This window comes from Chelonoidis abingdonii, chromosome 2 (genome assembly GCF_003597395.2).
Source record: "Chelonoidis abingdonii isolate Lonesome George chromosome 2, CheloAbing_2.0, whole genome shotgun sequence".
Lineage (NCBI taxonomy): Eukaryota > Metazoa > Chordata > Testudines > Testudinidae > Chelonoidis > Chelonoidis abingdonii.
This window is the reverse complement of record NC_133770.1, coordinates 215,899,048-215,913,489: the sequence shown is the minus strand read 5'-3', so window position 1 is coordinate 215,913,489 and position 14,442 is coordinate 215,899,048. Positions and strand designations below refer to the sequence as shown.

Below are 14,442 nucleotides of genomic sequence, written 5' to 3'. Positions count from 1 at the left end.
TTTTCATTTAATCTCTTGGTTAACATGATGAACTAAGAGTGTCCCTTTGATTTCTTCATTAATTGCAGTGTTTTTTTTTCTTCCAGCTAACCACATGTACAGTACTTCATGGAGTCTCATGGGATGCAGTCTGAGAAACTGGGCTTCTTCAACCACACAGAGCAGTGCAGACAGGCTGTTGTTCCTTTCAACACAACTATCACAGGCTTCAGGGTTAAGATTGCTGTTACTCTCTCCTTCTTGCTTTGGCACAAAAAGCGCACTGAGGGTGTTTTATTGCGGGTTTGCCTAAAGGTAGATTAGATTAATTATTACTATGTAATGCAAGTTAAAGCAAATAACGCTTAGCTAGGTGTATGAAAAAGGTGCTGCCTTTTTGGATTTATAAGAAAATGCCTGTCAATCATGATGAAATGCAGTCAACTTTCCTCATATCAGTGAGAGAAAAGGACTGTTTGGCCTGTGGAGAGGATATTTATATCAAAATTAGTGCACAAACTTGAGCAGAGAAGGAAGATATCTCAAAATGAGAAGAACAGAAATTTCTTTGAAGAGTCTGAGTTGTGCTCTTGAACACTGCAGAACTAGCTTAAAAATGAAGCCGTATACTCACTTGAACTTCAATGCCTTCACTGCAGAGCTCTTAACAGCGTTAATGCTAATCACCCATAATAGAGTGGATCGAAGTGTTAAATACTTTGCATTATGCTTTACAAAATACTGATTCAGAAAGTGTGTAAAGGGATGGGGACAACAAGCATTTAATCTATGCATTTTTGCCAAGCCATACTGAATTATTTTACTGTTAGAGGCATTAGAAACTAACTACAAAAGAACTAAGTTTGGAAGCATATTTCGGGGGTACATGATTTCTGTAATTGTATAACATATTGCCTTACCGTTTTAAGTGATAACGTACATTAAGTTAATAGACATTTAAGAAATGTATGCACTGTTTGAAATATAAATTATTCTTAGAACACTTTTAATGGGTGTTGCATTGCCCTTTTAGTGCCTTATTTTGAGAGAATTGTATTATTGCCATGTCAATAAGCGTAGAAATCTCAAAAACCTATTCTGCATCAGTAGTTTCTACTGAACTTTAATTGGTTTAAAGTATTGTAGATGCTAGATGCATTTCCTAAATTGAATACGTTTGAATGAAAACTCCTGTTACAGAGAGAGAATTCTTATTCATAAGACGAGATTTCTAGAAAATGCAAAAACCATGTAGCAGAAACAACAATGAACAGTATGCCTGTGAAACTTTAAAAAATCCAGATAGTTCAGGAATTAAAGTATAAATGTTGTTAAACTCTTGCTTTGTAGCAGGGATACATTCATGGTATGGACAGTATGGTTTTATTTTATTTTTATTTTTTTTAACCAAATACCTCCTCAGTAATTTATAATGGCTTTGCAGTTGTGTATTAAATAAGAAGCACTGGAAAACTGATTCGTCCTCAGGACGATTTGCATGTTTCAAGTGGTATTGAAAGCCGCACTGATGGATATGTAATAATAAACATATCTGTTATTAATATGGTAATGACTCGTGCTCATTCAATGAGAAATAAAAGTAATTTATGGAAGGACCCCTTTGAAAATGACTGGTATGGTGTTTTTGCCTGACTAAAATATAAATTTCTTTGAGCGCCCAGAAAATTTGCTATGAAGTATGACAAGTATGTCAAAACATGATTTCAGTTTCTCTTAGTTTAAAAATGGTTGCATCTGTTTAATTTGATGCAAGAAGTTGGTACAGTGTATATTTGTAACAGTGTTTATGGGACTGAAGAATTTATTGTTCTGCTAAATGAACCAGTAAATACCATAGTGAAACATACTTGACTTTGGGCTGAAGAAATCTGAGTTGTAACAGTGGTAAATATATTTCAAGAACTGTTATTGGTAACCTAATAGAGTTACTTAATACTTGGTGGTTCAAAAAAAATTAAAATCTTTTAAGTTTTCAGTTATAATTGCAGCATGACTAATAGTAAAAGTCTGCTAAACTTTATTATTAGTGTGTATGTATTGCAGTAGCAAAGGTCACCATTGTGCTAGCTACTATACAGACATTTAGAAAAAGCTAGTCCCTGCCTTAAAGAGCTACAGATGAAGTTATGGCAACTCAATGGGTGGAGTGGACTCTAATCTTACATACCTCTGATGCCTTTTTTATTTTGAAGTGCCATGCAATAATTAACAATACGGGATCCCTACTCCAAGTAGTTTACCTTCTAATTCAACCTCCTAGATACAAGCCATGAGAAACACTTTAGAAGGTGGTGGTAAGAAGTTAGTGTGGAAGCTTAGCACTGGGAAGTTTCACAAAAAGAATGTGTTTTAACTTGTGATCTGTGATTAACAGATGAGAAGTGAGATAATGCTGCAAGAGTAAAGAAGGGATGATATTGAAGCTGAGAATGAGATGAGACTAAGGGAGCAGTTGAAAGAAAATTGGGAAAAGCAAAAAGATCAAATAGGTGGAAATGTAGATATTATATCACTCACCCTGTCTAACATAAGACATTGTCATTTAATTCTCCCCTGAAATAGATTAATCCATGTCTATAATTGGCTTAAATCAGAAAAATACACCTGAAACTTTTTTTAAACAAGGAGTTTTTGTTTAGAGCTTGCATGCACGTACTTACAAACAAAATCCAAACCGACCCCTCTTCTCCCACTCAACCCCCACCTTCACAAAGTAAAGTAAACTGATCAAATTTAGATTATCTTGCTTCAGAAATGCACATTATAAAAGGTACTTGATAAAAGATTTGACAGACAGGACAGGCGTTTCCTCCTCCTTTGGGGGGGGTCTATGGGATCAGATAATTCTCAAGAGCTGGGTTATTTTTTTGTGTTGGTTTCCCAATTCCATTGTGTAGAACTGAATTTTTGTACTTGAGTTAGAACCCTGCTGCTGAATCATACCTCATTGCAAGAACAATGTCATACCTCACTCAGAGTACAAGTGTTGAAGGCCTGAAAAAGATGCATACAAAATGTTAAAGGTAGATAATGACTTGTAAAATAAGGTCTGATTGTGAAGCAATAGATAGGCTTCATAGAATGCTTAACCACTATAAAAATGTTAATATGTGCCTGCACTAAAATTCTACATTTCTTTTTAAATTCTGGTTTTACTTGGAGAAGAAGAAAAAGATCTAATGAAGTGTAAATTTACATTGATTTGTATGTTTGGGGTATGTTGCAACCAAATATAATCAAGTCTAGACATGCAAATTACAATTTGTGTGCTGGTATGTAGACATGAGTAATTGTTTACTGTAAGTGTGCTGTATATATGCAGGGGCAGAAGTATTTTGAATGACATACCCAAACAAATATTTTCACACTCAGAAAATCTTGACTTCGACTCCACAATGTGTGAGCAGGCCTCTTGAGGGGCGGGGGGGGGAACTATCATTAAATATTTTACTAAACATCAACTGTACCATTCTGGAAGTAGGCATGAAACTCTATTAATTACTACTGTATCTTTTTACCTATTTTAAGGCAACTCAAATACTTTCTATGCCATTAAAGTTCCATTATCCCACAGGGATATTTTATCCATATGAATTTTAATACAGTGCAAGGAGTAAATGAGATCTGAATATTCCAGAACTACAGTTAGAGGATGGTATAAATCAGTATAGCTGTTGATATTTGTTGAGACTCTGAAGAGACCAGTTACCATACTCATTCTGACCAATAATGGTCCAGTTTTTGTTGCAGCTTCCATTTCCTTTCTCCCTTCATCCAATGTATTCTTGCTGCAGGAGGCAGCACATGGTGGCTTAGCAGGAATAGGATACCAATACCAGTGCTCTGTCTTCATGAACCTCTCCCTCTTCAAGTCATCCTGGTCCCTGCTGAAAGAAGCAGAAAAAGAAATCTCATTTATGGGTAAACTGGAGCAAAACCACCTAAATGGAAGGACAGATGTCTGCAAGGAATGGGAGAAATGCTAAAGAAACAAACTAAGATGTAGAAGCAAGTGCCTCAAAAAACACTTGGCCCTGGTGATCTCTGCCATCTAGAAGGAAAAGTGAATGGCAGAAGAGAACTTCTTTTACAAGAATTCCTGTCAAAGAATCTATGGTCTTCAGCATCCCTCCATGGCATGGAAGAAGGCCATGATGAGGGTTCCCTCATCAACACTCAGGAAATATTCAAATACATGTTATTTCAGTGGTTAGAGGAAAGTGACTCTCAGAGAGAACACTGATTGTGACTAAGTGTAGGTTCAATACCATATTCCCAGTAAAGAAGGGATTAACTGTCTTTTCTCCCTGTGCAGAAGTGTTCAAGAGAGGAGCTAAAAGGAAGACAGCTGGAAGCCAGAAACATGAGTATGGCTGGGAGGCAAGGCTCCATATCCAGATTGTAAGGATTGGATTGAAGCCTAGAGTAGAGAAGTGATTGTTTTGTTTGGTGGTTTATTTGCAGGAGAGAGACATGAGGTGTTATGCTAGCTTTACTCATAATAACTTTTTATTTATGGTCAAAAAATTGTCTCTTGCTGAAAATAAGATCGCTACTAAAATGTCTTATGTCAAACAACCATTTTACACTGACACACACAATCCTGATCTTTGTGCTTCCCATTCATATGCCACTATCAATGATGCTATCCATGAGTTGTTAGAAATGCTAAATTATAAAACGTTTGAAAAAAAATCTCCAGGATACACAGCGCTGCGTGACAAGCGTAACAGGAAGCCAGAGACTCAAATGGACGCTTATGGAGGGAGGGGGGGTACTGAGGACTCCAACTATCCCACAGTAGTCTCTGAAAAGTATTTGCATTCTTGGCTGAGCTCCCAATGTCTGTAGCTTCAAACACAGTGTCTGGCGTGGTTCAGGCAACAGCTCCTCAGTTTCTTTCCCCCCCCACCACAGGAAAGAAAAGGGAAAGAAATCATTCCTTGACTACTTTCAATGTCACCCTATGTGTACTGAATGCTGCTGGTAGACGCGATGCTGCAGCAGTGAAGAGCAGTATCTGCTCCTCTCCCCCTCCCCGGTGGTAGACGGTACAATATGACTGATATCCGTGTCGCCATCAGCCCTTGAGTGCTCCTGGCTGCCCTGAGGTGACGCTGGCCGGGGCTCTGGGTAAAAATGGAATGACTCCCATTACTCCCAGTAGATGGTCCAGCACAGCTGTAACCTCTTCATCATAGCAACTGGGGGCTGAACTTAATCAGGCCCCTTCCCTTCTTTCCTGTGTAAAGAAAGATTCTGTACTGCCTGGACTGTCATAGTCCCGGGAGGCTGCCTCCAAGTCTGTTTCTTTTTCCGCATTCTTTATAACTTCATGACACAATGGGGGGGGTGGGGGGACACTGTCACGGTAGCTCAGGAAGGTTGGGGAGAGGGAAGCAACGGATGGGGTTGTTGCAGGGGCAACCCTGTGATACTGACACGGAGCAGCTGGCTCTCTGATAGACGGGTTCTCTAATACACTTGCCTCTTATTCTAGGCAGGACTGACTATTTTGAAACCATAAGGGAGGGATTGACTCAGTTCCAAGTGAGTCAATCCCAATTTTGCTTCAAAAATTTTCAGCCAGGGGGCACTCATGATAGCAGCAGACAGTACAGAGAGGGAGAGATACGTCATTCTCATTGCCAGTTTTCTCCGGCAGTAGACGGTTCAGAACGACCGTAACCGTCTCTGCTATCATTGCAAAAGCAAGTGAATGCTGCTGTGTAGCGCTGGAGTATCGCCTCTCTCTCCGCGCTCCAGTAACATCCGTGCGGAAAAAAAAAAGGCTGACGGCTCCTTGTTGCCGGTGCTGGCGTCTGCCAAGGTGCAATCAGTTAAAAAAACGGCACGAAAGGATTGTCAGCTGATGTTTTCCGAGACAGAATGACTGATGCATTTACCCAGAAACACCCGTTGACAATTAGATCAACCCTGAATTCCAGGGCGGGGAGACTTGCGAACTATGGATAGCTACGAAGTGCACTCCCCAATGCAACGCTCAGAAATCGACTTTAGCTCTGGAGCATGGACCACAACGCAGAATTAGTCGCTAGTGTGTCCGCATGAAATCGAATTTTTATAATATAGTTTTATAAAACCGGATTTTTTAGCAATTCGATTTATATCCCGTACGTGTAGACGTGCCCTGAGAGTTGGATGAGCCAGTAAGCAAACTTCTTTGTGCAGGGGCAGGCATACCTTTGGCTGAGGCTGCATCGGAGTTTTGTAAATTGTACGCGAAGAGCCGTTAGGGAAGGGGTTGTTGTGTGCCACCCCGTACCTCCTATTGCTCCCAGCCTCCCCCCATTCTCTGATGGCCCCCTCGGACCAGCCTGGCTGAAATAAAGCATTCGCCCCCATCCAACCCCCCCGCTCCCTGTCCCTTGACTGCCCCCTGCAGCCCCATCCATCCCTTCTTCCTGACTGTCCCCCCAGGACTCCTCCCACCATTCAAGCCCCTGTTCTCTTCCCCCCCACCCCACTACCATCCACACCCCTGGTCCCTGACCATCACCCTGAACTCCACTGCCTTCAAGCCACACACACACATGCACACCCACTTCTTACTACGCTGCCTGGAGCACCAGTAGCTGGTGGCGCTACAGCTACGCCACCCAGCTGGAGCCAGGTCACACCACCTACGGTGCCACCATGCAGCACAGAGCACCGGCTCGGGCTGGGCTCTGCAGCTGTGCTGCTCCAGGCACTCACAGCCCTGCTGCCCAGAGTGGTGGAGTGAGTGACTGGAGGCTCTGGGTGAGGGGGAACAGTTGGGGAGGGGCCGGGGGTGAGCCTCCCGCGCCAGGAGTTTAGGATGCTTTCGTGAGCCGGATGTGGCCCGTAGGCCATAGCTTGCTCACTCCTGTTTCAGAGACAATGTTGCATGGACTTAACTGATAGCTGAGTTGTAGAGCTGCTTGGAAGATGGGGGAGGGAAAGAGGGGGGCACAGAGGGGAGGAGTTGAAATTTTATTTTGACACTTTTTTTCTTCAGCTCTTGAGATTGTTAAATGACTGAAAATAAAGTGGGGGAGGAAGAAAATAGGCTAAAGCTTTTTTTAAATTATACTCTTAGAAAAACATGTAAGCAACTTCATTGTACCTTTATAATTATTACAGTTGAAAGATGACCTGTCCAGTCACACAGCAAGCTGTAGCTGCGCTCTAATCTATATTTCAGAATTACTGGTAAAAACTATTGACAGCTCTTGAAAAAGCTAATTTACTTTCACCAGTCAGAGGAAGTGCACAAAATCCTGGACAACAGTCATTGTAGTATTCTAGTATTTTTTTTATATTATAATACTCTTTGGGAGCCCTTTTCCTAAGCCCCCATCAGAATTAATATATTTTCAAAAATGAAAACATTTAAGATTGGTTTTTGAGTTGAAATGCTATGAAATCTATTCAGACTTCAGCAAAGCAGTTTCAAATTAACTTTGCCACTAAACATAGAGAAAAGATTAAGCAGCTGCACTGAGGGGAAAGGCTAGCTTTCTCATTGGCTGTGGAACCTCAAAAGCTATCACGCTGACTTGAAATAAGCCTAATTACTAATGAGCAAAAATTGTCACTCTACTACTGGTTATGGGATGACTTGGTGTTTTCAATACAGTTGCTTACTGACACGTATTCATATCACAAAATGACAATTGTTCCAATCCTGCCGAACCTACCCTTAACATAAGTTGAGCCCCCCCCATCAGGCGACAGGGTTACCTAAACTCAGGAGCTTTCTTAAAACGATAAATGTGGGGTTCTTTTTCTCCGCGTTCTGGTTCTGAGCCTTTTCCATGCACCTGCTTTACATTTCCAAGCTTTTCTCTGCAATTATACTCCCCGAACTGTCCATGGCCTTAGCAAGAGTGAGCGCTGGGATTCCCACGCTATCGTGGCGGTTGCGGCTTTAAGGAGAACCCTAAAAATTCCCACACGATAAAATCTCAGGAGTTGGCACGTTTCTTAGGAAAGGCCAAGAAAGAGCAGGCCGGGGGGCGGCCTCTGGCTGCAAATTAGCAGCGCAGAGAAGTAACAAGGGGAAATACGGTAATTTCTGAGCCGGCCTCGGAGGCGTGGGGGCGGGGGCTGGGCTCGTGAAGGCTGAACCCTACCACCACCGCCCGCTCGGCAGTGCGCGCGCACACACCCGCAGCTGCGCCCGAGCCTGGGGGCGTGGCGGTGGGGAGCCAGCCATGTGACGGGAAGCTCCGGCGCCCCTTCCGGAGCTGCGCGCGCTGCATCCGCCACCGCTTCCGGCGCATTGGCTCCGCTTGCAGCGTCATTGTGAGGGGCGGTTTGAATGAGACCCTGAGAGTGGGACTCGCCGGAGCCGTTGCCCGCTGACTGACGCCTCCTCCCCCTCCGGGACGCGCCGCCCGCCATGCCGCTTTTCTCAGGTGAGCCGGGCCCTCCCGCGTGTGCGCGCCCCTTGGCGGGAGCACAGAACAGTCTCTCTAACCCGGGGGGCTCGTGGGCGGTGACCGGGCCGCGTGCGTCACCGAGCGACTGAACAGGCGCAGGTAGGGCCCCGCCTGGGGCGCGCCCGCCTTTCCCCGGGGGGTCACTCGCTTAATCGTTTAATAATGTCCCGCAGCGCCAGAAAATGCCCCGGAGGGGTGGAACCCGGACAGACACTTCCCCAGTGGAACCACTTGATAGATTTTCTCAGCTCACACTGAGCCAGTGTAGACAAGCAGCAGCAGCAATCGGGCGTTGAACCAGATGCGCCCCCACTTTATAGTAACCTCATCTAACCACCTTTCCATAGTTTCCTTATGAGAGTATAGTGTGGGATAGTGTCAGAAATGCAAGCAAATCACGTCTGCATTCTATAAACACCACAGAGCAGTCTGATGTTCTGGGTCTTATTTTTGTGCTCATCAACTTCTCCTGGAGGTTGGGGAGAAGGAGACTTCCAGTGCATTACAAAAGCAAGCAATAGAGCAAGTGTCTCCAGTGTCAGTGCATGTTTGTGCTGGGGGGGGAGGGTGTATAAACAGAGAATTTTAAAACCTTTGATACTGGTTTTACCTATTTGTTTGAACACACTGGTGTTCACCAAACAACAAATAATTCTACTCTCACTTTTCCTAATGTAGGCCCATCAGCCTATGGTTTGTTTTTGTTGTTGAAAGCTGCACTGTATTCTAGTTCATGCTAGAGAAATTGCAATTTAGCACAATTGCATCTCATCCCACCCACCACAGTTTCCACCAAGGAAAGTTACTGGCAAAAGCTGTAAGAGCTGGAAACTCCCACTCTCTGGTGGTTCTCTTGAAGGAGTTGTTGCTGGTGTGTGTGTGTTCATTTCACAGTTCAGCCTTCCCAGGCCTTTCAGAACATTTCAGTGCTTGGCCAATGAATTTAAAATGGCACTGTGAATTTATCTATCACCCTGCAACCTCAACTGTGGTTTGCAAATTGGGGGCCTTGTTTGTAGTTGGTGAATATGGCATCTCAAACTTATTTAAACAATCCACTGTTTCTATTCTGCATGGCCAAAACATCATTACTTTCCTTGCCCCCCCCCCCCGCCCATGCTTTTATAGATAGCTGACCATAGGTGGCAGGCTTTGTAACATTTTGGTGTGTGCCCAGATGGGTCTGGTCTAGTCTCGTCTCCCCCCCCCCCCCATCTGTTAGCATATATATGTATATTATTGCAATACACTGAACGGCACACAATGGCTGGCATTGTGTACAGGAACATCTGCCACAGCGATGGGCTAGACCCTCCAAGACCAGATGGATGATTCACGAAGGTTGTGGAAATAGCAGGCTAAGATTCTGTGGACTTCAGATCCAGACGGACAGGGGCAGGTACTGGCCAATCAACCAGATGTCTGTAATAGACAACGACCAGAAGACAGCGGCTGATTAGATATAGCAGTGCAAGTGACAGCAACATCAGGAAGAAAGGAATCTGAGAAGTTTGGAGAATACCAGGGCCGGAAAGAGGAACTCGAGAGGATGTGGAAAGTGAAGGCCAAAGTGGTCCCAGGTGGTGTAGGAGCACTCGGGCTTGTGATTCTAAGCATGGGTGAGTGGCTCCAACAAATCCAGGAACAACATCAGAGCTCTCTCTGTCAGAAGAGTGCAGTGCAGGAACAGTAAGATACTGCACAGAACTCTCAAATGCCAGGCCTCGGGTAGAGCACCCGGGTTGAGGAAGACACATACCACCCATTAGGGTGAGAGAGAGATTTTTTTTATTTTTTATATATATATTACTAAAAAAAAAAAAAATATTTTATTTAAATATTAGTGTAAAAAGGGACTGGAAGCCATTTCTCTTTATCGACAATATTCACTATCATAAAAAAAATGAATAAGAATATCAACGTTATTAATACTTTTGAATACGGAAACACCATACACTGTTTGTTGAATAACCTCAAAACAAATACTTCCTAAATTAAAACAAATATAGCCCCTTCTTTGCCATGTCTTCAGGCAGGCAGCAGACACTTTTTCATCATTGTTTGTTCTTGAACATGAATCATCAGAGAGACTTGCAATGTCCAGTTCAGAGTAAAGTCTTCATGCACGCTGCAGAAATGTCAAGGATTAGACGTGTTTTGGCCCAATTTTTCAGTTGGCACAAGCAACTGATATGATCGCTCAGCGGTTGCAGATGAGTTGGAAAGGTTAGAAGTAATTTCAGGAGAATTGTAATTCTGACATGTCACTCAAGCCTTTTTTTTTTTTTTTTAGAAATTGCTTCACTTCACTGACTGAATTAAGCTGGCAATTTCTCAATCTGCAAATATCGCTCAGCGTTTCTAAATGAAGAAATAGTTTCTCCATGTTGATGTCACCATGGAAAGCTTCACTTATTGGGACAGTGTCCTGTTTCGAGCCATTTGGTGCCTCAGTTATAAGCTTCTCCAATTTTACTGAGAATGTAAAGCTTTCTGTTGAAAACCTCTGTTCAATGGCAACTTTGCAAGCATCAATTATCTCAATATATATTTGAAAATTCTCTTTGGGGTCACCGAACGTGTTAGGAAGGCTTCCATGGTTGAGCCATCTTGGTGGTTTGCGTTTTCTCGGAAGTGTAGGTTCATCTAAATAAAGATTTCTTGCCTTCTCTACTGTTGTTTCCCAGAAGTGATTGTATGATAAGTCAGTGCGCATCTCACTCAACACTTCTTGCAACAGGCCAACTTTCTTCATAATGCTTGTCAGTGACACATTTGGGCTTTGAATTTTTGCATTAGCTTCTTCTACAGGACCCATGGTTTTCACAAAAACTGTTAGTGTAAAGTATGTTGGAAAAGATTGAAGTTGCTTCGAGAATCCACTACATTTTAAGCCAAATTAATTGGCAGAGTAACTAAGTTCATCTTGGCAGTTCATCCTGGCCTTGTAGTTGTGGAGCAGTGATTTAATGCTACTGATCCTTAGTGTCCATCTTGTTAGGCACAATGGTCGTAAAGAAGGTTCCCCTTCACTCTGGAAACTCTCTGAATGCTGCCATACGTTTTGGTGACTCCCTGAAGGCATTGATGAGATCTTTCACCATCAAAAACATACAGTGACACTCTTGAATATTATGCAGGGCATCCTGCATGGCAAGATTAAGGAAATGTGCAGCACAGTGCACGAATTCCACTCTTGGCTCTCGATCGTTCACTCTAGCTTGAACTCCAGTAAATTTGCCCGGCACATTACTGGCTCCATCGTAACACTGCTCCCGGCAATCAGAAAAGGACAAATCACACCTGAGAAGTGTATCTTCCACAATTTTGAAAAGAGAAGCAGCATCCATTGTATCAGTTTGGTAAAACCCAATAAACTCCATATAAATCTCCTAATCTTCACTAGAAAACAACCTTAAAAACTTACTTGTTCTTTTCTTGACAAATCGGTAGTCTCATCCATTACAATGGCATAAAACTTAGAAGCCTTTATCTTTTGCACAATTTTTCTTAGTGCCATCATTGCCATCATTTTCATTATTTCGTTAATAACCTCATGTGACAGCCACTTGTATTTTGTGCGATTAAGCCACTGTCTCAGTTCCTCAGAATCTGTACTGCGTAGCAATAAGGGCTGCATCAAATTTGGATCACATTATCTCCACGTAATGCTATTCCTTGTTGAGCTAGGTACTGAACACGGGTAACATGTTGTGCAGTGCAGTCTTAGCTGATTGTGATTCTCTTCTGTAACTGGCTGACACTAGTGCAGAAACGTTTACCTGTGATTGCAGAGCAGCATACTTCATTACCGCTTCCTTGTGACAGGAGGATTTTTCAAGTGATGTAAAACCACGCAATGCGTGTCTCCAATCTTGAAATCCAGATGAAGTAAATGTTGGTTTGGCCTTCATAGAAAATATTAAGATCTTTTCAGAACAGTTTTTTTGCAGACTGAGGGTATGGCTACACTTACATTTTTGCAGCGCTGGTAGTTACAGCTGTGGTCGTACAGCTGTGTAGGGCCAGCGCTGCAGTGTGTCCACACTGACAGTGACCAGCGCTGCAGTGTGTCCACATTTGCAGCATTTGCAGCGCTGTTGTGAGTGGTGCATTGTGGGCAGCTATCCCACAGAGCACTCGTCCCATTTTGGCGCATGTGGTTGTGGAGGGGACGAGGGTAGCAGAGTCATTCGCTTCTGTCCCAACGACCCGTGCTGCATCAGCTTCCTTTCCAGCCGTTTGTGCCATGTGAGTCTTGCTGTGTGATATTCAGTAAGATATGAGCCTAGCTGCTGAGACTTGCGGATGTTCATTGCAAGCACATCACGCTGGCAGTGAGCTTATTCCTTATGCTCCAAATACAATGAGATGAGCTCAGATGATGAAATAATTCGGCTGACGCGCCTGACACTAAAATTCTTTGCCAGAACGACGTGCTCAGCACCGGTGGAACGCCGCCTTGGGCTCGGGAAACAAGCACCGATGGTGCATTCACATCGTTGCATGCAGTCTGGGATGACGAGCAGTGGCTGCAGACTTCGGATGAGAAAAGCCACTTATCATGGGACTGTCTTGTGTTTGAGCTCGCCCCAACCTGCAGCGCAAGGACACGAGCGAAGCTGCCTAGCAGTGGAGAAGCGTGGCTATTCAGTCATGGAAGACAATAACTACCAGAACAGCGTACCGATCGGTCGCAAAACCAGTTTGAGTGGGGAAGTCGACCGTTGGAATAGTGGTAGGCCAAGTTTGCACTGCATTTAAATTCACATCCTGCTAAGAAGAAACCGGAACTTCTGGAATGTGCAGACATCTGGATGACTTTGCACAAATGGGTTTCCCAACTTGGAGGGCAATAGATGGACGCAATTCTAATACTGGCACCACCCCACCTGATCAGTACGTTAAGTCGTAAGGAGGAATAAATTTCTGCCTATAGTTCTCCAGGCGCTTGTGGTCACCTGGGCGGTTTCACTGACATTTACACAGGATGGCCTGAAAGTGCATGATGCACGCATCTTTCGGAACGAGCTGGCTATGTTTCAGGAAGCTGCAGCAGGACTTTTTCCCAGACCGTGAAAATCACGAGTGGGACGTCGAAATGGCCATTTGATCCTTGGAGACCGCCGCTTACCCGTTATTTGCCTTGCTCAATGAACCGATATACAGGGAAAGCTTGGACAGGGCAAGGAGTCCGGTTCAAACTACAGCTGAGGACGGATCGAATGACCGTGGAGTTTGCTTTTGGCCCGTTAAAGGGAGATGAGAGAAGAAGATACTCGGCTCCCTAGCGTGAGAACAACCAAGTGCCATTCTCCATGCGCACTAATAAACGCCTGTGGCTAGGTGATCCTCCAGATAATATTTGTAAGGAAGGGTGAAACCTCAGAGACGAATGGACCTCCGGAAGGATTCAACGCCTGGAGGCTTGAATTTTGTACAGCCACAGAGCAGGGCTACTAGAGAGGCCCAGCACAGTGCCAAGGATTAGGGATGCCCTTAAAGGAGCAATTTGAGGGCTGAAAAAGCCAACAGTAATGTTGCCGAGTGCCTTCCACAGGAGTGAAGTGCAGTTGTTGCAATGATTGCATGCCATTTTTCACTTGTGTACAGTAGTTACACTTTCTGAATAAGTGAGAGAAACTGTTTAAAAGACAAGAATCCTTGTATTAAAAATACAGTAACATAAGAAAACGTCGGCCAGGGTGTCAGTGAAGCGCGTAGGGCCCCCTTTTAAAGATTAAGACCAGTAAAATAGAGTTTTCTGTTCCTTCCTGAGTGCTGGCAATTGTCTGCGTCACCTTCAGGCATTAATATGCGTAGACATTGGTGATGGGTCTTGAGTGCATATGGGGTAAGGGTCGTAAGTTCTTCAGGGCTGTTAGTGTGAACGTATGGGTGTTGGGGCAGCTGGTGGGGATGTAAAGACCAGGACTGCTGTGAGATAGGGATGTTTTGAGAACAGTGGAGCCCACAAATGCGATGAGCTTGAGGATGGGGGGAGGTAGCCCACCTA

General features: G+C 43.8%; 2 protein-coding genes across 9 annotated transcripts in view; both read left to right on the top strand.

The window, feature by feature from the left end:
• ROCK1 (Rho associated coiled-coil containing protein kinase 1) overlaps nt 1–1,596 on the top strand; it is a 178,094-nt gene extending 176,498 nt beyond the window's left edge. For 4 of the 6 annotated variants that reach the window (XM_075062956.1, XM_075062961.1, XM_075062962.1 and 1 more), the window contains one exon: nt 87–175. In XM_075062956.1, the coding sequence (XP_074919057.1) occupies nt 87–90 (4 nt within the window). In that variant the 3' untranslated portion in view covers nt 91–175. Of the gene's footprint in view, nt 1–86 lie in introns of all 6 variants that reach the window. The other 2 variants (XM_075062959.1, XM_075062958.1) reach the window with 2 other exon arrangements.
• A 6,548-nt stretch (nt 1,597–8,144) lies between these two features.
• The window catches only part of USP14 (ubiquitin specific peptidase 14), a 45,697-nt gene continuing 39,399 nt past the window's right edge, over nt 8,145–14,442 (top strand). The window contains exon 1 of one of the 3 annotated variants that reach the window (XM_032792375.2): nt 8,145–8,402. In XM_032792375.2, coding sequence (XP_032648266.1) covers nt 8,387–8,402 — 16 coding nt within the window. In that variant the 5' untranslated portion in view covers nt 8,145–8,386. Of the gene's footprint in view, nt 8,403–8,445; nt 8,526–14,442 lie in introns of those variants that run through there. The other 2 variants (XM_075062955.1, XM_032792376.2) reach the window with 2 other exon arrangements.